This window comes from Hypomesus nipponensis, chromosome 19 (genome assembly GCF_054491055.1).
Source record: "Hypomesus nipponensis isolate SF chromosome 19, ASM5449105v1, whole genome shotgun sequence".
In the NCBI taxonomy this organism is placed as follows: Eukaryota; Metazoa; Chordata; class Actinopteri; order Osmeriformes; family Osmeridae; genus Hypomesus; species Hypomesus nipponensis.
In genome coordinates this window covers 6076271-6097968 of record NC_140379.1, presented here as the reverse complement: position 1 = coordinate 6097968, position 21698 = coordinate 6076271, and the positions used below count along the sequence as shown (strand labels likewise).

Here is a 21698-nt window from a genome sequence, read left to right as displayed (position 1 = left end):
CAGACAAAAGCCCCTCTCCTGTCTCCAGTCCATAGTTACCTGCAGCAGGGAGGGGCCCCGAGATCAACAAAACAGTGAATCCTGGGAAGAATGCCAAAGACAACTAACTCTCGTGGTTAAATACCATTTCGAAATTGTGTTTCAACAGATATTGTCCGAGTGAAGATACTGCGTGTGTGTGTTGAATGAGAAATGTAAATTGTGGGTAAGCGCGGCTGCGTGTTCGTGTGTTTATAAGTTTGTAAACTTGAATTATAGTTTTCTTGCTTCAAGACACTGTTGATGCAAATACCGCCCACTGTTTAAGGGATACAATTTCTTCGGTATCACACATCTAAAGAAACGACCACGCTGTGACGGAGAGGGTTCTGTGTTTCGGCAACGACAACGATGGGTTTCTGGGCATCTACTTCCTTTAACTTTACTGTCCAATCATATTAGGTTATATGGTATGCCTTTGTTAAGTCCATCCCCTCACCTTTGCAAAGCAGCCAATAGACCAACTCGCCAGGGAAATTGACTCAAGTTATAGGCTGAACCAAACACAGGTAACTAAAAAAATACAGAGAGAAAAAAAAACCTTCAGGGCTTGTCATGGAGTTCGTGTGAAAGAAACCCGGATTTTTTTCCACCCTTCTTTTACCAGTTAAACCAGTATCTCAGGATAGAACACACTCAAGTACTTGAACAGGTATAGTGTTTGGCCGCAATCTCTCTCGTGTCCTCTCCGAAAATAATCTTCTTTCCTCTCTCCGTTTACTTCAATTGAATTTCCAGATCTTTTGTTTGCTCCTCTTATCACTTGGAGAAAGGTGAACCCTATTGTTATTTTATTTGATCTTTGCTTTAATTGTAGTTTTTACCCTTGTGGTTCCTGATGGCTTCGCACAGTGATACTCTGGTGGTGTTCTTTGGGGCAACAGCTGGTGCAAATGGGGGTAAACTGGGTTCCGATGAGAGGGAAATAATTCTCTTGGTGTGGCAAATTGTGGATCTACATGAGAAAAAGGTACGAACCTTTCTGACCTGTTGTAAGCTTTCCTATGTTTTGTGGCTATCTCTAGCGGAATAGTCTTATGTTTAGTTTGACAGTTGACACTGAAATCAACAAGGTGTGCTTTGCCATGATCATTTTGCTAACGTAATGGTTCTAATTAAAGCAGACTGTCTCTAACTACAACATTAGGCCATGTCGATATGCACACATGCTAAGTTAAAGATACCTGATCGATAAAAGCATGCCTTTTTGGTTACATGTTAGCAGGTCGACATAAGCAAACCTGTGTTAACTTGACAATTAACTGCTTTGCAACTACATTGTCAACATGTCAAAGCTGTGAGTTAATAAATGTTGGTTGGTCATGCTAAGAGGGGAAGGCCTAAATAACGTAGCGTTGTCATCACGCTACATAACATGCCATGCCATTATATACTAATTCTGTTTACAGGTTGGAAAGCTTCAAAGAAGGCTTGTGAAACCAGACAGTTTGGAACTGACAGACCAGTGCATAGAAGAAACTGGATTAGATTTGGATGAAATCTGCAAGGCCGAAACTCTGGATAAAGTTCTGCAACAGGTGAGGGTGATTAGGAGTAATTGCAGGTGGAGATAATTGTCTCATCCTTCCTCAAAGTTGAACAACACAGTTCATTCAGTTTGAGGCCTAGTGCATCTTCTGACCGCAGTCTTATTAAAATTTGACTTTGTATTGCTTGGCTATCGTCTTGAACAAAGCTTTCATCTGAAATGCCATAATGGCCCATTTAACTGAGCAACTGGGCTCAATGAACTGACAGCTTTCAAATTCCATCATACATTTTTGCCTGGAGCCAGACAGGACGTGACAAGTTTGACTGTGAAGCTGTATGTTAATTCAAGGCGTGTCAAATTTCTGTTGCGATGACCTTTTTGAAGTATTAAGCTTGGTCTGTGTTTCTGCGTCTGCTGTGGTTTGGCCTACAGTTAAATTCCCTGACAGTTAGAGAGGCTGGTTTTAGGAGCTTGGCTGGCCAGCGCCCGAGGCTGAGAGGTAGGGAAGGGGGGGGGTGGAGGACAGGGACCTGCAGGTCTAGTCTTGTCTCAGACTGGTGTGTATATGTGGAGTAGGCATCTGGAGGACAGAATGTTTACCTGGGAACGCACCACCCTTCTGGACAGGACTAAGGATGGGGAGGGACGGGGGATAAAGAGGCACAGACCAGCTATTGGTCGAACACCTACAGTAGCCTCTTTCTCAAACCACATCTATGACCAGGATGTGAATTTGCTTTCAGGTTCCTTGTTTGCCTCTGCTGGTATGTTTTGACAAAGGTCTTAGTTGCCAAACGTGTTTTTCAACTGCTTTGACGAGAGTATTTGTGTGCAGTCTGTACACCTCGCCCCAGTGTTTCATAATTCTACACCTCTTATTATTGCGGTCTCCTAGTGATTAAGGTTTAGATTAGGAACAATGCTATAACTTTGCTATTTGCCTACAAGTACATGCAGGTCCACTGAGATAATGGATCCTGAACAACAACTACAAGTAGTTGTTTTTGTGGCAGTTGACTTGCTGTGTCTAAGGCTGTCCGTTCCGAAGGCCGCATGTTTGAAGTCACTGATTGTGATTTTGCTAGAATTCTAATTTGTATGCAGTCTATTCTGTGTGTGGAGCTTTCAAATATTAACCAGACCAATCAATTTTTACTTGCTTTTGTCTGTCTGGTAGGGCCACTTTCTCTTGCCATTGGCCAGGTTTAGTTTGGTATTTGCTCCATATTGATTTAGGCTTCATGAGGAATGAGAAGACAGATAGTGTAGTAGTCAAGCTAGTTTGATTCATTGAAACTATATGTGGGCAGAGAAGAAGAGTTGTTTTAAATGACTCACCTACAGACCCTATCTGTCAATGGGGACTAAAACTCAGAATGTCGCAGGCCTGTAGATCAGAGTCTCCAAGGATGCCAGCTTGTTCTCTGAAATGATTTATTAAGGAAGGTGGCTTGTAGTTAAGGGGTAATTTCAGCAGTGATTTTTAAAGTTTTTCTTCTATCTGACTGACTTGTCTTTAATTCCTAACTACAGATGTTGAGGTGATAGTTATGTTCTACATGTATTTCCCAGAGACTAAGCTAACGGTAGCCTGAACGCGTGCCCTGACTTTCACAGTATAAGCGTCCATACTGTTAGAGAGGGAGAGAGAAGCGAGATAGAGGGGAAGATGAGTTTATTGCTGGTGGCATATTTATCTCTTATCTAATACTGAGCACCTGCTGCACCACAGTCCCAGGGAGTGGGAAGCTGCAACCGTAAAAGCCTGTGTGGCAGATTGAGCCCTGCCCCAGCCCCCTACCTGCCCCAGCCCCCTACCTGCCCCAGCCCCCTACCTGCCCCAGCCCCCTGCCTGACCCTGCCCCTGCCCCAGCCCAATCCTTGTTCTGGCCTGTGGAAGCCATGATGACTCCACCTGAGGCTGGGCGATACTTTAGATGGACCTGAGATGTTTGACACTGCCTGTTGCCTTATCATGGCGAGCCGTACCGCCTGGCCTCACCTCATCGTGCAAACACGGCAGAGCAAGCGCGGATAGTGCCAGGTTCAAAGGTCACAATGTCAAACACCCTTCTTTGTATAGTGAGCCACTGCCTTGAGAATACCAATACCAAACACCTGCCAAATCGTACTGAATGAAGTATCACATACAAGAGATCAACAAGGGCCCTTTCTTCATAGCAGACTTGCTGGTACTTTTACAATCTGTGCGGGAATGTTGGCCTTTCGCTCTATATGTACTTGCTATCATTAGTTAACCTGTTTCCTGGTACTTGTTTGGCTCTAATGGTGGAGTTTGGCAGCCAGGAGAGAGAGACTGAAGGGAAGGGTGTGCCACCTGTCATTTTCATTTTTTTTGTTGACCAAGGTGGGCCTGTGTATTTTTTTTACCACAGCCATGTGTTAATGTTTCTCCTTGCTCACAAACGCTTAACTATGCCTGCACTGTATACTGCACTCTACAAGCCTTCCATCCCAGAAGTGTACTTGGGACAGGGAAATGAGACACAGTAGTGGTAGGCTGTAAAAGTGGTTTTGCACTTTGCCAAGAACAGGTGCTTTTTTCGGAATGCAGCCTGGCCAGGTTCACTAATGTAAATGGGCTCCAAGTTATTTTCATTCCACAGTGACACAGCACGCTGCTTTATTTCACACCTGGCTTTCACTTTGTCAACCTACAGAAAACAGGGAGTCGTTTTTTTCACATGTGATTTTGTAAGTTAAGACGTACTGAGAAAAGGGATTCTCCCCCCTGGTAGACTGTGAAAACAATTTTCAGGCGTCAGTTAACTGAGGGGACATGCTGTACTGTTGAGATGAGCAGCAGGATGGCTTTCCTATTTCAGTGCTTGAGAAGGATATTTTTCTGTCGTTAGACTGCCAATCAGCCTATGTTTATTCGCTCTAACCAAGGTGACATCACAGCATGGGACAAGTGGAGCTGGCCACAAAGGGGTGTGGCCTCTTTACTCCACATGGCAGGACTGCCGTGTTAATCAGTAACTTCCTAGATCCTGATCACTATGACAATCCAACTGTCACATCCTTAGAATTGTAACCCAAGACCTCCAATGGTAATAGTCATGAGTTTAAGTACCAGGGTTGGTGTGTGAATTGGTGTGCTTCTTGCCAGTAGCTGTTAGTCAAGTTGAACCCTATAACTGAGTGAAACTTTGGTAAATTCGGTCTCTTCCCCCTACCTCCTAGATAGTTCCTGAGTCAGCAGCTGTTTGGGCAGGGAATAGCACTGTGCATATAGACAGCAGGCTCCAACATGCCCCCCAACACTCTCCCATAGATGAGATATATATATATATATATATATATATATATATATATATATATATATATATATATATATATATATATATATATATATATATATATATATATATATATATATATATATATATATATATATATATATATATATATATATATATATATATATATATATATATATATATATCCCCTAAATGGCCACTGGCAAGGTGAAATTACCCAGTGATTAATCAGTCCCATCAGACAGATAACCACAGTCCGTCATTGCAGGGAAAATGTTATTTTAGTGGCATTTGTGAACATGTTGTGGAATGCTTGATTATTATTTTTTTGTTGTTGTGATTTATGACTCTTTTGAATTAGGTTTTACTTTATTAAAACTACTCCCAGGCAAATGTTGTGAAGATGTTTTTCAGTGTTGAACTCGTACATCGCTGAAACAGGCTATACATTTATTACAGACATGTCGATGTTGTTGAAAGACACTTCTGGGTTTACCCAACAAGGGTAATGGCCCAGTAGGCAGTTTTGACTAAACACATGTGGATGTGGGAGCTGCTCTGGTGATTGGAGTGTTTATGGAAAGTGGGCCAGGCAAGTTGGTCTGGCTGGGGGGGGGGGGCAGGTTGGTCTGGCTGACTGGGGGGGGGGGGGGGGGGCAGGTTGGTCTGGCTGGCTGGGGGGGGGGGGGGGGGCAGGCAGGTTGGTCTGGCTGGGGGAGGGGGCGGGCAGGTTGGTCTGGCTGGGGGAGGGGGCGGGCAGGTTGGTCTGGCTGGGCTGCTTGTTGTCTTTCACCCTCTCCCCACATTCCGCTCCGTGGGCGTGGTGACTGTTGGTTATTCTGCTAAGTGAAATTCTTGATCCAGGTGATTACTGCAGTGATCTTTCTTGTCTGCTTCAACACAATGCAAACACAGAACCAGTCTGACTAGCCCCCCAAACACACACGCACACACCTTGTCACCTTTTCATAGCCTCACATATGTTGTAGATGTGAATTTTCCCTAAAGGCCATCCATCAGATATTGTAGTTGTGATCATGGCGCATATACAGATTGCTGGAGGTGACTTTGGTGGTCTCATGTTTGTCTGAGATCAAGTGGTTTACTTAGCACTTAGCCTAGAACAAAGGCAGCCATCTCACACTCTATGAAGCCTTAGCTTATATTTACTTTTGGTGCTAAACTGGACCAATATGGTTTAATAGTCTTTCTTTCTTTCCTTCCTATCCTTGCAGTTCCAACAGTCAGTCTCAGCTGAGGTGAAGGCTCTGGGCAGGACCTCCTACACGCTCTGTGTCGACGGCCCCCTGGTAATACGACAGGCCTTGCACCCCGAGGCTTCCAAAAAGGTATGCTTTGTCAAGCTCTGTTTACATGTATGGTTGACATGTAAACATGTCTCTCTCCTCAGTCAATATTATGTCCATTACTGAAGTAAACAACGGCTATACTGTTGTTTGTTATGTACGTTTTTACTTGTTTTCTTCTGCTCTGCCTGTATTTTGGCCTCGTTTGTGCCTTTTGACCTTTAGCAACAGGTGTGCACAAGGTGGCTGTATGCCTCCTCAATTTAAAGCTAGTGCAGCGTAGCTTCACTGACTAAGTACCAACATGTCATAATCTGCAGAGGAATGCCAGATATCCACAGAATCAACAATCAGCTATGCCGTCTTCTTTTTTCCTGTCCATCTTTTCTTTTTCTTCTGCTCTCGCTTTTCTATTGTTTTCCTCCTTTTCTTTCGGTCGGCTGTTTACCAGATTATATATTTTTTTCCTTCGATTCTCTACAGAACCTCATTCTCCCAGAATGTTTCTACTCATTTGTGGACGTGAGGAAAGAGTTTCACAAATGCTGTCCCAACGCCGGCCCTGTCCAGGACCACACCCTGCCTTCCATGCTAGAATGTATCCTCTCATGTTTTGACTAAACTTACCTTTAAGGTTAAGGGGGGTATTCAATATACAAGTTCAGTGATTGTTGCTAAGGCTACTATGAATGACTAGGTCCTTAATGGGGTGTGTGTAGATGTGTGCATCCCTCCGGTGACAGACCAGTTGATGGGGTTGAGGGAAGTGAGGAGCATGGTCCTGCTCACCCTTCACATACTGGCAGAACCCTACAGTAAGTACCCCATCACTTCAGTCCTCTGTTGGCAATCCCCCTTGTACCAGCCCACCCACATAACCAGCAGGAATGCCGGCTCTAATCTGAACAAGCAGTTCTGCCTGAAACCTTGAAAACAAATCTTCCATCTGTATTAATGATGTTGTATATTCCTCACAAATTCCACAAGGTGCCTCTCCAGAAGAATTTCAAATGTGATTTAAGTTTGACGTATCTTTTTTTTTCTCCATATTTTTCATGTCCTTGTAGGCCACACATTCTCCTGCTTTGAAAGCGTGAAGTACAAGTTTGAATCCGGAGCCTGGTATGTACAAGCTCAACATGAAGTCCTATGTACTCAGCTCATCAACTGAAACCTGTCTTGCTCTACAATGATGTGCTGTCGCCACACCTATCAGCTAAACCCTTCTTTTAGTTGTCGTTTGTGCCTCACTGCCTGTCCCTGCATTGCTCAAACCCAAGCTCTCAGCATTGATTACAGCAACAAGGAAACCACAAGCGTGTAATTAAACCTGTCCAACTTTGCCATCAAGTGCTTACCTGGCTATTCAATAGCCCTTCGCAAATCCTACTCTGGCTCCCAGTGCCTGTTGGCCCGACAACCCCTGGCATTTACTGTGAGAGAGGATTCGTATTGGAGTCGAGCTGAACAACCCAGTGCTAGTGATGACCATGACTCTTGTCTCTCCCGTCTCTAGCAGTAAGACGGAGCCGGTGGACAGTGAGACCGTGATCAGAGCCAGAGGCCTCCCGTGGCAGTCTTCGGACCAGGACATCGCCCGCTTCTTCAAAGGTCTCAACATCGCTAAGTAGGTGTTCGCCGCTTCGTACGAACGCTCATTGATCGCTGTGCCACTGGTAGAATTTCAGTTTGCAGAAAAAGGGGGGGGGTTGACTGTGTCTCTGTGTGTGTAGAGGTGGCGTGGCTCTCTGTCTGAACACACAGGGCCGGAGGAATGGCGAGGCCCTGGTCCGCTTCATCAACCCCGAGCACAGAGACCTGGCTCTGGAGCGCCACAAGCACCACATGGGCAGCCGCTACATTGAGGTGAGCACCAGCAGTACGCCACCACCATACTGCAGCCAGTTCTCTCAACTCCTCCCAGTACAACAACATGACACTGTTCCAGAAGGGGAAATGCTATGATGATGCTATAAACAAACATGCGTACATACAAAAGCACATTGAAAGCCTGTTGTGAGTTCATCTGTATGGGGTTTCCTCTCATTATACAGGTGTACAAAGCCACGGGGGAGGAATTCCTCAAGATCGCTGGAGGTCAGATTTCAGACATTCTCTCTCTCTCTCTCTCTCTCTCTCTCTCTCTCTCTCTCTCTCTCTCTCTCTCTCTCTCTCTGTCTCTCTCTCTCTCTCTTCCTATGAACCCTGATGTTGAAAGTTTCCCTGTTGCACTTCTGTCTTTCAATAACAGTCTCCCTCCTGCACCCTGGACAGACCCCCCCCCTCCCCCCCATCCCAGTATGTGAAAGAGACTCCTCTGCCCCCTTCCCCTCAGCTCCGCTGGCTTATCCTGGGGGAATGAAAGGCTTTCTTTGAGCCCCACACTCCTCCCCACACTTTGCCCCCCCCCCCCCTCCACCTCCCTAATACCCACCCTTCAGAGGGTAGCTGGAGGAAACGTTACCCCTTGGCCAACAGCAGCTCACCTGTTCACTCCTGCCCAGAGCACACTCCCGGGAGGGACAGGGGGCCGTCAGCCAGTGTAAGGCCCAGCTCGGGACCCACACAAAGGGGGTGTGAAGAGACAAAGGCTGGGCCTCAGGACCACAGAGCACCGAGTCCAAGGGGCTTGGACAGGGTGGGGGGTAGGGTGTGGGGACAAGGGTCTCTGAGTCAGAGTAGACGGACACTTCCTCTACGTCGCTGTGTCTGTGGACTTTACCCGGACAACTGGAGATCGATACTTCTAAATAAACAATGTTTGTTTTTGCCGATAAAACACTTAGACTGGCCTTTTCACCTGGTTCATATCCCTTTAACACCGCTGTTGTCTTAGGAGAGGATGAATGTAGGAATGAAGTATTTCTGAATAGGCTGCGCTTCCTAAATTCTAGCATGCGCTACGTAATAGGTTGGCAGTTTTATTCAGTCTTTCTCTCCTGTCCGTATTCCCGACAGGCACGTCGAACGAGGTGGCCCAGTTCCTCTCCAAGGAGAACCAGGTGATCATCCGCATGCGCGGCCTGCCCTTCACTGCCACGCCCCAGGATGTGCTGGCCTTCCTGGGGCCCGAGAGCCCCGTGACGGACTCCTCCGAGGGCCTGCTCTTTGTCAAGTACCCTGACGGCCGGCCGACGGGCGATGCCTTTGTGCTCTTCTCCTGCGAGGAGTATGCCCAGAACGCCCTGAAGAAGCACAAGCAGATCCTGGGCAAGAGATACATCGAGCTGTTCCGAAGCACCGCCGCCGAGGTGCAGCAGGTTGGAACCCCCCCCCCCCCTTTCTTCACTCCTCCTTCACTCACTCGCCAAAGTGAACTCGATTTTACAAGTATGCTTCCGCGTGTGTGTGCGTTTCAGGTGCTGAACCGCTACATGTCAGCCCCCCTGATCTCCACGCTGCCCCAGCCTCCGATGGTGCCCATGCCTGTCCTGGCCACGCCCCCATTCATGACCACAGGCAGCACGCGCGACTGTGTCCGCCTCCGAGGCCTGCCCTACACGGCCGCCATTGAGGACATCCTGGAGTTCATGGGAGAGCACACCGTCGACATCAAACCCCACGGAGTGCATATGGTCCTCAACCAGCAGGTACACACACACAGTTCTCCATCCTGGGTTACTGAAGCCTGGACTCTATATTCAACCTCCTAAAAACGGTCCTGTAGCACCTGAACGTTTCGCCGACACACCACGTGCCTTCTCTCTTCCGCCCCCAGGGTCGTCCCTCCGGTGACGCCTTCATTCAGATGAAGTCATCTGATCGAGCCTTCATGGTGGCCCAGAAGTGCCACAAGAAGATGATGAAAGACCGCTACGTGGAGGTGTTCCAGTGCTCCACCGAGGAGATGAGCTTTGTCCTGATGGGAGGAACCCTAAACCGCAGTGGCCTCTCCCCTCCTCCCTGCAAGCTGCCCTGTAGGTCCCCATTAGCCCCTCACTTGGTCGACACCACACTAACACCAGCCCAAGTCAGTTCATTCAAGTCAAGTGCTTCATGCTAATATATCCTTGGAGAATTTCGAGAGGATGTTACCAAGGTAGATAAAGTAAATGGCAAGGTTCTAAGATGTGTCATGACTTTCATATAGGTTTGATTTCCGTGTCGTTTAACATGGATGAAGTGTGAGCAGTGACACAGTTCCCCTGGTTCAACCCCAGAGCTGAGTCCAGCTGGTGTACTCTTTTACTGGGTGGGGCCATTAGAGGACTTTGCTCTTTTTTAGTCTTCTATCTGTACTTGGGTTATGGAGATTAGATTTGTGCTTATCACCCATTGTACACAGCCTGCTGTTGGTGCTCTCAAATGAAGAAAAGGTTTTTGAGCTGAGGCTAAGGTTATCGTCTGTACTTTTGTTCAATGAGCTGTAGAGCGGTGTTTAAAAAGTTATTTTTCCCCTCTGCCGGCCCTGTGGAGGTTAATTAGGTTTTAAGTTTTAAGGTTAGCGAAGTTTACAATACCTGGAATCCCCCCCCCCCCCCCGCCACTTCCCACAAGGTCACACACTTGGGTTTTGTGTCAACGTGTCCCATGTGGGGGGGGAGGGTGGGGTGTCCCTGGATGCCTGTTTGTGGGTAAATACATACCTCCAGTACCTGCCTTCCTCAGTGTGTTTGTACTGCGGGCCACACAGAGCCCCAAGGACAGAGACGGAACAGCCCTGAACCCAACCCAGGCCACACAACCCCATGCATGTAGTGAAAACATCCTCGTGGGCATGTGTGGCTGTATGCCATTGCGACGCGATTGAACACATCTGGCTAATGAGTAGGCTGAAGTTGATCTGTGTTTGCCTAGCTTTTGATATGCTGCCATATAGCTGCGACATCAGTTGCTAAGCTTTGTCTGATGTGTTTACTGCTTTGTGACTGATGCCCCCCCCCCCGTTCCCCTCTTCAAGGTCTGTCTCCCCCGGCCTACGCTGCCTTCCCTGCCCAGGCTGCCATGCTCTCTGAGGCCGCTCTCTACCAGCCCCCCCTGCTGGCCACCCCCAGAACTCCCCAGCCTCCCACACACAACCCCACACCCACCCTGGCCTACTACCCCCCGCATCCCCATCTCTACATGAACATGAACATGAACTACACAGCCTACTATCCCAGGTTAGTACATGGACTACACGGCAAACTGAGTCGAAAGCAGCACTTGTTGCACAGTCGATCAACGACTAACTACTAATAAATACTTCTTCCTCCCTCCCTTCGCCAGTCCGCCAGTGTCCCCCTCCACTGTGGGCTACTTTGCGGCGCCCCCGGGGTCGGTAGCAGCGTCCCTGGCAGGGCAGCCCCATGCCTCTTCCATGATGCCCCAGCACGGCGGCCTGGTCAGAATGCAGGGCCTCCCCTACAACGCTGGCGTCAAAGACATCCTCAGCTTCTTCCAAGGCTACCAGGTCAGTACCCTCCCCGAAAACACAACAACCAGAACCTCCTGTTCCCCAGTCTCCCACTCCGCACCACGCAGCCCAGCAGCCTGTGTGGATCTGTTCCCGTGTCTGAGCACCTGTTTGAGTCTGGATGTGTGGGAGTTAGATATCCACCTTTACTCCAATCAACTTTCCGATCAAAGTAAAAGCAGATCTCGAATTCCTGCACATGAAGGCATTTGCTGTTCTCAGTCGAGTATCCGAAGACTGTGTCACTAAAGTATTTCCAGATAGATCATCGAAGCCTTCTGTATGGGATCTGGCAAGCTTAGCCCGATTTCATCAGAGCCCTCTCAGCAGGATCCACCACAGGGACATGACGCAGTTACTGAATATCTTCCCTAGTACCTGTGTGCTTTTATCACAATACCACCACAGTTCAGCCAAATCCAATGAAGGGACATGTGTGCACTTGTGCTCTCTCCTTGTCTGCTTCTCCCTCACTGGCTGCCACTCTCAGTAGGCGGAGTCTTCAGAGGACGGTATGAATTCTCCCAGCACTGGGTTGAGTGGGTCTTCTAGCCTGGGGTGCTGTGATATAGAAGAACTTGGGTGTGTTTTTATTTGTATTTTAAGCTGATGTTGGAGGTAATTCTATCTACTGTGGCGAAGGTGTGGCAGGTTATGAGTAATCTTAGTGTGTGAGAGGGAGTGGTTTCTTGGGGCTATGGTAGATGGTTGTTAAGTTCCCAGCACTCAAGCCCTGCTGGTGAGATATCATGGGCAACTTGGTCTCAGTGAGAAGTGTGCGGGTGAATCTTCCTGACTCTTGGCTAAACCAGCGTCATGCCCCCAGATAGTGTGGCCCCTGGGGTCTGGCTCACCTCAGTGTGTTGGGTCCTCAGTGAGCACGCTCAGTAGGGTGTGGGTGAGAAACAGTTTCAGTATTTCTTTCTATACATGCACCGCAAGTGGCATGTATGACTGTCAGTTCTTGGTAATGTTGGGGACTGTGAGAGGTGTGTGTGTGTGTGGAAGTGTGTTTAAATTGTTTTAAGGGCCCATTCTGACTGTAAATCCACTTCCATGCTGTAGTATGCTCCTGATGACTACAACAGCATGGTTCAGATGAGCGATCAGGCCAGGAGTCTGATCCAGCCCAAAGAGTGGCTCTGTCTGTAGGGACACCCCCAAGGTAAGACCCTCAAACCCCCCAACCTTAACCCCTAGCATGCCCCCTCCAATGTTTGCCTGCCTGCTCAGATCTCTAACCCTGGACATCTGTTGAACCCCAAATCAATCCGTGTGCTCTAAACTCTTCCTCTCTTTCTCCTTCTTTATTTATAACATGCCGGTGGTCAAGGTGACGTGGTACGGGACTCTGATGCTTTTACCTTCTCAGTCTTGGCGTGCTTATGGGTGGACTGTATTTCTGGGGGGTTTATTAACAACATTTTTCATCTCAGGGTGCGATGGAAGGGAAGCTTGGCAAACTCCAAACTATCATATTGGTCTGTAAATGAATATTGTTGAACTGTGGCGAGCTTCTGGTAATCTTGACTTCCTTCCCTCGGTTCTAGTCCTTCACCTGCTTTGATCAGCTCTGGACCTCAAATTTCCCTTGCCTGACTGTCGCCCCCTGGTGTCGGATAGATGTAATAACCAGGGAACACGGTCTAACCTTTGTCCTGTGTATGTATGTTTTTTTTTTCTGTGCACAGCTTCAGTCAGACGCCGTCCTCGTGTTGTATAACCTCAGCGGCCAGCGCAGCGGCGAGGCCCTGGTCACCTTCCCCAGCGAGGAAGCGGCCAGAAGGGCTGTGACAGAGCGCTCCAACCACCCCCTCTCCGGTCACCCTGTCCGCCTGGCATATTGCGACTGACCGGCCCCGAGGAGAGAGGGTGGCTACCACTAACCCCCCCCCCCACCCCTTTCTGTCACTCTCTCTCCATCCATCCCTCCATCCACAACTACTGACAGACATAGCTCTTTCCACAGTACCGCATGACACTGCACATATTTATGATGCATCCTTACTGGTCCCAACTGTGTGATTTAATGTGATTTGCCCTTACTCCAGCACCACCAATGTGACTACTCTCACATCAACGCATAGTGACCGATGTTTTACATGCTTACTGCTCACCACCATCCAGGACTTCCACATTGAAAACAGTGTCTCCCATTGTGTTAGATGTCTGTCTGCAGAACCTTGTTTCCATGCATGTCTGTGTATCATGCATTGTTTGACCTACCTTCTGATGCTGGGCTGTGCAGTGTAACTAATAATAAAAGCCATATAGACCGTCTCAAACCTATTATACTGTACTGGAAAGCAAAAGGGAAACAGAAGCTTTTGTATGACATGGCGGTTTTCATTGTCCATATAGAGTAGGCTAGCTCAAGCCACTGTGACAAATGTCTTTTGACTCACTACTTGTAACTTCTAATTATTTTTGTTTTGCTATAAAGAGCATTTATGTATGGCATAATGCCATTCTATTTAGACTGTCAAAGCACTGTAGTTTTTGTGTGTTTGGTTAAGAGTTGAGTCTCCGAAGACCTTTGTCTTAAAAAAATACTGTAGGCTAGCATGATAAATTGGTTGTAAGTTTAATTCAACCTCATTAGCAAAATTTTGATTTGTTATTTAAATGTGAATGTCAGCTGCAGGTCTGTACTTTTAGGCATGTTATCTTACCTTTATAGACAGTGGATCTCTTTGCTATATTTCTGGAATTTTTGCCAGACTATTTTTATGGACATGGCAACATGCTCCATCAATTCTCCCTTGTTTTGGACCGGCAAACTGTGCGTAAGCTACATCAATTGTTTTCTTCCTGCGACTGGACTTCCAAAAAGCACTAGTTCCTTTTTGTTTCTCATTTTTGCCGTGCCTTTTGGAAACCCAGAGTGCAATACTAGCCTGATCGCAGCTAGGCATATCTCGGGAGGCAGAGCCTTTTGGTTTCTATCAAGAAAATATGAGACTTGCATGAACTTAACTTGTGTATACTGTACAACTGGATAAGCTTGGATCTACTTGTGTATACTGTACAAGTGGATAAGCTTGGATCTACTTGTGTATACTGTACAAGTGGATAAGCTTAGATCATTTTGTGTATACTGTACAAGTGTGAGCTTGGATCTAACTTGTGTATGCTGTACAACTGGAAACAATAAATGGATCTTGATGTTGCCTCTTGTGTTGTGTATGCTAGAAATGTTGTGGAGTGTCTGCCAATAAAGTGATATTATTCAAATAATAATTTTAAAGTAAATATTTAGAGGTTTGGTGGAACATGTTACGTGTTATCAGACTACAGACCAACTACAACTGATGAATCCTTTTTGCTAAGATGGTATTATCCTATAATTATACTTGTATCTTCCACAAACCACCTTTTAATCAGTAAATGTTTTTTGTTACAAAACAGACTCACCAAGCAATGGTTGGATATTTTTCTTTTTATTCATACACTACTAAACATCCTAGGAGGCAAGGTATTACCTTTGAATAATTTCAAAAAGCACTGCAGTCTTAGAAATTACAAAATGTTAAAATACAAAATGTACACGAAATGACAAGGCTCTGTAAACATCAGCTAAACCTGTATTTCCCTTTATTTTACAAAACATTATTTTATATATATTTATAGATATATATATATATGTCCCCAACCTTTAGGAATGACATCCATTTCAAAGTATCAAAAATAGAGTTCTACGTCTGTGTTGCCGTACCTGTATGTAAAATGGGAGCATAATTGATCGGTCTTTGGTTTGACAGAAGAGGACATCTGGGTCAGTCTTCAGCAGGGTCCTCCCAGCCCCATAACCAGCCACCCACTTAACGACCTGTCCAAAAATGACCCAAAGGTTCTTCCTAAATCAACACGGAAGAGCGTACAGACAACCAACAATTGGTATTCGAACATGAGTTAAGGCATTGCTACAGTTTACACAGTCAAGTCGTGACATCTATTTGAAACCGTTCAACAAGTGACAAAGTTCATGAGAGGGAAAACAAACATCACAAATCCGTATTTGATGCCGCATGTCCCATCATGTTGTGGTTTGCATAGCCTAATGCATCCGTGTGCTTTTTTGTCATTGAAAGTCAGTTAGGACTTGCTTATGTACAATGTATTGGGTGCAAACACACATACACACACTCACACACTAAACTATTAAGACGCTTGCACTGTGTCCTTTTACATGACAAATTCACTGACATTTTTTTGTACAGAAAGATTAAATCTGGTTTGCTTATCTAGAGCATTCGATCAAAGCATCTACGCCGTCAACAACTACAGGCATCAAGGTTTTCTCTTTTTGATTTTTTGGGTTTTTTAAAGGCATCACACAGGGTTTTAGTGCATAGCAGGATTAGTCTTGTTTCCACCTGGGCATGACTGACAAAGCTTTCCTTAACGCCCCCCTCAGAAAAAAAACGACAAAAAACATGCAAAAGCGCCAGTCAAAGACAACTCATTAAGGCAAACAGCCAAAGCAACTTTTCATCGAGTGGTCATCTATTTTCTTTTTTTGTATTTTTTTTGCAGGCCAATTTAACCCAAAAACGTATTTCTCTTTTCTGTGCCATCCATCCATTCATCCATCTATCAATCAGAATTAAGCTCCACATCCTCTAAAAGACCTTGAAACACTCAGTCTTTACCCATTCTTTGGAAAGTGTTTCTATAATACTCAAATTGTACTGTAATATGCATTTATAGTTGTTGTTGTTATTGCTGTGAGAATGTCATCATTCGACTATGCATTTCTCCCAAAGGGGACCTTTTCAGTTGATTAGATAAGAGAATCACAAATATTTATATGACACCAGGTTGTAGGTGACTGGATGTGAAGTGACGACACTGACCAGTGATAGTCACGGAGCTGGTGGCAGAACCTTCCTCATTGGGCAGTGTCCTTAGAACTATCATGGAGTGTGGGGACCTGACTTTACACAAATACAGTGGACTATATATATATATATATATATATAGTCCACTGTATTTGTGTATATATATGCCTTTATATAAAATATATATGTTTTACAGTTCCAATGTGCACAGCTATCATAGATCCAATAGAACAAACTGCCATTTCCACCAGCAGTTTCTGGTGGTTGTTAGTAGGTGGAAGGCACACGAGGGATCCCTGGAGATCAGGTGACTTATTGCGTGACAGAGCTCAGAGGAACTGAGCGGGTCTGCATTTACATTTAGTAGACTCTCTTATCCAGAGTGCCTGACAGTAAGTACAGGGACATTCCCCCCGAGGCAAGTAGGGTGAAGTGCCTTGCCCAAGGACACAACGTCATTTGTCACGATCGGGAATCGAACCGGCAACCTTCTGATTGGTAGTCCGATTACCTAACCGCTCAGCCATCTGACCCTCCAGATGCCTCTGTGGATGATTCAGACGCCGTCGTTCAACAGCCGACACACCACCTCTCTGAAGGCTCATCGCACACAGACGAGTGATCTAGCAATCCATTTCCAAAAGTTATGTGTCAAAGTCACATTCGTTGAGATAGCTTCCAACGACCCACTCATAAATCTATATGACAACAATGCAAGAGTTAACCTCATTCAGCGAGAACGTCAGCTGTGCAAAACAAACAGAAAGCTCTTGCTGTTATTCAAAGCTGCTATGTGTTAATAAGGCATTTGTTCAACCTGAAAAGGAGGAGGAGGGGGGGTGGGGGAGCAATAATGTACAGATATCTACAAGGCTGGAAGTACACTAGAAGTGTGGAATGTTGCATATTACAGATCCTGTCCAGCATCGTGGAAACTGGTAAATCACACGCACGCACACACACACGCACACACACGTACCTCCAGACCTGAGACCAGGGGGCAGTGTTACAGAGGAGAACACTCTCCAGCCCAACTGAGCTTCAGAGGGAACACGCATTGAGGGCCTATGCTGGTGGCAGGATGGGGACACACATCGCTGTGTGAACAGTCTGCCTCACCCTACCATTCTGTCCCGACTGATACCCGGCAAATAGAAAAAAAGCAAGATGACGTTTCTCGTGCACGATGTGAACGCCACTGTCATTGGAGGCAGCCCCGTTGCATGAGCCAATCAGATCTGTTCTGCTGCATAGAACCTGCTTGAGCGGAGGGGGTCAGTTTCTGAACCAAAGATCTTCTCACTGGGCCTGAAGAGTAACCTGTGCAGAGCAGGCGAGCATGACTCGCTGCATCCCTGCCTCACCTGACTGGGGTACTTGCACTGTTGGACGCGACCTGCAGAGCGGCCTTTCAGCCCTGCAACCCGCACGTGTGCACTGCTAGCCTCAACACGGATGCAACTGTGCTTGGGAGATGTGTCATGCGTGTGGGGGGGTGAGAGTCATGCGCGCGTGTTGGCCTGTTGTGTACTTGTGCACAAGGAGTAGTGTGTGTTGCAATACTAGGTGTGTTGATGAGGAGTGGCCGGGCAGGTCCAGGAGGTGGAGAGGAGGCCTCTCAGCCCAGAGTCTCTCTCTGGCCTGCCTTGCCCTGTCCTGGGGAGGCAGGGGCAGGGAGCAGGGCTGTGGATGGACCTGGGGGCTGGAGCTGGGGCTGGGGGCTGGAGGCTAGGGCTGGGGCTGGGGGCTGGAGGCTGGGGCTGGAGCTGGGACCGGCAGGGCGTGTGGAGGCCTGGCAGTAGTCTGGGCTATGAATGGTTGTGTGCTGCTGACTGAGCGTGTGCACCTGGAGTCTGGGACATGTCCCGGCCGATGATCTCATTCACTGCAACACAAGAACACAAGACGCTGGGTGAACGCACGGATCATAACATCGGTAAACACTTCATTGGCTAATTATAGTCATTGTGAACATGTAGCAGAAGTGGGTCACTGCTCGTTGTTGGATTTAACTCTTTCTAGCCAGCAGAGGGCGACGCTGCACTGCTCAACAGGTGATTCATCGGTTAAAAAAGCCAAAGCAGTCAAGGGGAAAAAACTCAATCATACCAAGCATATCACTCAAAGGTTAGACGTTGGAATGAAATAATCACCGGTGATTAACACTAAGACGGAGAAACAACCATTCCCCTGCTTGTGTGTATGTTAAACTCAACCTTGACGGCCTCCAAAATATGACCAAAATGCATAACCAGTATAAAAACAATCCTCCATTTATTTAATGGGCGAGAGCAAGCTGTCCATTATTTCATTAGGCATTTATTGGCAGTTGTTTCTTGTTCGTCATTGGGGTTTGTGGTTGTAGCAGAAGGAGTTGAATAAAACAAACCCATTGTTAAAGCCCATGTTCTCTGCCATGGAGAGCAACTCATGTGCATTAAAGTCATTCCTCTGCCAGTCCTGTGAGGCCCCTGATATTTCATAAATAACAGCAGGATCTCGCCCGCCTCTCAGGTCTCTTTTTCGAGGGGCCTCCAACAGAGGCCTGATTGTGTTATTGGTACGCCGGCCATTTTCTTTTCACACCAGCCCCGGTGTTTCAGTGCGCTGCCCCATGGGGGGCCAGTAAAATCCACAGCCAAAACGTAAATCAACTTCCAACCTATAAACTACAGGGTACACTCCATAGCTTCACCTGGGTAGAGAAATACGGCAGATGGAAAGTGGGAGAGAGAGAGAGAGACAGACAGAGAGAGAGGAGGGAGAGAGAGAGAGACAGAGAGAGAGAGAGAGAGAGAGAGAGGGAGAGATAATTACATAGTGAGAAAGAAAAATAATGCAAGTGAAACGTTATTTAATTTGACAAAATATTTTCCACGAGCAGTCGCGATGGGAAGCTTTGCATGAATTCCTGTACAATAAGTGATAAACGCATTGACACATCAGATATATGATTGGGAAAAAGTGTGGATTCACCAAACTGGTTCTGGCATACATGGCAACAGCACACACCAACATGGCTATGGGGAATTATTTTCTCCCTACAATGCAGTTGTGCAAGCCTGTTGTGAAATCACTCGTTCCCCAAACCCGGGTCCTGACAGGCCAGGACGAGCAAGGCTTCAGCCCATCAATCAACCGTTTGTGAAAGTAGAATAAAACCCACTGTGACAAGTCACCCACTGGAGACGATGATGAGTACAACATCATCACTTTGAAAATTATGAGACATGATTTGGAATAAAATAGAGAGGTGGAAACATTTTTTATCAAGGAAAAGACTTAGATGGAAGTTCTCGTCTTTGTTTTAGCCTATTTTTGTTACAAATATACTGTTGAGTGATTTATGATTGCAGTTCCAATAAGGGGGTACCCAATAATAATAATTAAAAAACCCTCGCCCTGTACGCTTTTAAATAAAGACATTTCCTCAGATGTGTGACTATATGACCACTTATTGCTCGGCATCACACTAACCCTAATGAATGTCACGTTTTTTTGGGTGACAGGAGATTTGGTTTCTTTCTACTTGCCATGAGTTTGTCATGAACTGAGAAGATTATCTGTTCCATGACAGAAATGGAAGTGTTGTATTTGTTTACGTGAGCTGCTTATGTGACAGAGGCCTTTGTGCTTGGCCACTTTCTCACATCATCCTGTTAGCGTGGGCGCTTCTTCCTTTGTCATCAGCTAGAGCACGAGCACACACACACACACACCATGCATACACACACCATGCACACACAAGCACAAAAAAGCATTAAATTCCCTAAATAAAAATGCATCAAATACAACTGTATGAATTACTGCTACTTATAACAACCTTTTACGAGGGAGCTTGTGTATTTATTCATTACCGGCTAGTCAAAACTAATTATAACGGTGGATTTAGATTGCAATAAATATTTCTACCAATGTTGTTTGGTAGGAACATTTAGACGTGTCCATTTGAAACAGATCAGAAATCAGAATTTACGATTGATGCTCCGACAAGCCAGCTCACGCGTCCACAGGCACCCATGTAAGCACGGGTGTGCATGTAGAAATCCACCTACACGACATGCCAGTCCTCTTCAGATGGTCACATGGCCGGAAGATCTTCGTCTGTGGTGAGGTCAGTGCATAACGTCACAGGTACCAGTGAAACCTTGGTAACTGTCCTCAGGATCAGCTACGTTAGCATGAATGGTGTAGCCTATATGCTTTAGCGTGTCTTGTTGAGGCAGCCCTAAGCATTCACCCGCCGTCAAGAAAAAACTTTTACAGTATCTTGGTAGATAAGAGCCAGACAAGATTCAACAGTCAATTGAAATGCGTAATTGTTGAACTCATTCTAAAACCCTGAGACATTGATTTACCGTACACTTATCTTAGTCATCTGAAGAACAGGAAAGCTTATCTTTGATCTGTGCTTGGCCTCACAACTGTTGTTCTTCGAGATCTCAGATCGAGTCATCTTTTGGTGACTCCACAGCAGAAACCTGGTGATTCACCCCATGCGTGCTCTCGTATTGGCGAGTTCCAGTCCCGCCCGAGCAGGGAGATCCTCTACAGATGAACCTCTGTAGAATCCTCAACAGAATCAATGTGTTCACACAGCACCCGCCACGACTCGGCCTAGTAGCCTCTCTACGTCGGCTCTGTGCTTCTTTCTTTTCTTTTTTTTTCGGGGTATAATTCACTACAGCGTGATTTGTGTCCGGAGCCTAGAGATTTGGTCTTAATCACATTCAAACTGCCTCTCTGTATTTAAGAGGTAAAGCCTGCCTTCCCTGCTAGGTGAGCTGGGATGATTATGGTCAGGAGTTGGACCTCCTGTGCCACGCACCCTCACCCATGTCTGACGGGAAGAGGACATCAGTCTGAAGACATGTCACAGCTGGGTCTAAAAGGGGAGAAGTCCTATTAATCACAGCTAAAACAGCCCCCAGCCAAATGTGAATGGAGTGCCCTTTCTGGCTCTGATTCGTCATTTCCAGATCAGCATATCATCATCGAATCTAAAAGTTGACAGGAATCTCTGTGTCTACGTGTCTAAACTCTCCGTCTGAAAAGAGACGTGATCATTATTCCTAATGAGAAACAGAAGGGGAACATGCACATGTTCATTTCTGGGGAGACAAACAGGTTGTCAGTGAGCATGGAAAATGCCTCATTATCACCCTTCCTGACAGGTTATGAAATACAATTCCCTGACACTGAAATGAGGACGTAAGAGAAAATGTACTTTGAGCGTACCCCCGGCTTAAGAAAATAATACAAAGACTGAAGCAATTGTTCGGCGAATGAAGAAAATATGCTACAGTGGAAAACCCTTGTGCACAGTGACAGGCACAATTC

General features: G+C 46.3%; 2 protein-coding genes across 4 annotated transcripts in view; one reads left to right on the top strand and one right to left on the bottom strand.

Annotated features, from left to right (window-relative positions):
• Window positions 1–632: 632 nt before the first annotated feature.
• On the top strand, window positions 633–14687 carry esrp2 (epithelial splicing regulatory protein 2). Its single transcript, XM_084683012.1, has 16 exons — window positions 633–691; window positions 857–1009; window positions 1449–1577; window positions 6051–6164; window positions 6606–6720; window positions 6842–6937; window positions 7190–7244; window positions 7639–7749; window positions 7856–7988; window positions 8177–8219; window positions 9081–9382; window positions 9482–9712; window positions 9841–10039; window positions 11023–11224; window positions 11331–11514; window positions 13209–14687. The coding sequence occupies exons 2-16, from the start codon at window positions 878–880 to the stop codon at window positions 13368–13370; spliced, it is 2208 nt and encodes a 735-aa protein (XP_084539138.1). The 5' UTR covers window positions 633–691; window positions 857–877; the 3' UTR covers window positions 13371–14687.
• Window positions 14688–14938: 251 nt separating this feature from the next.
• nfatc3a (nuclear factor of activated T cells 3a) overlaps window positions 14939–21698 on the bottom strand; it is a 46644-nt gene continuing 39884 nt past the window's right edge. For 2 of the 3 annotated variants that reach the window (XM_084683008.1, XM_084683011.1), the window contains exon 10: window positions 14939–18243. In XM_084683008.1, coding sequence (XP_084539134.1) covers window positions 18167–18243 — 77 coding nt within the window. In that variant the 3' untranslated portion in view covers window positions 14939–18166. The other variant, XM_084683010.1, reaches the window with a different exon arrangement.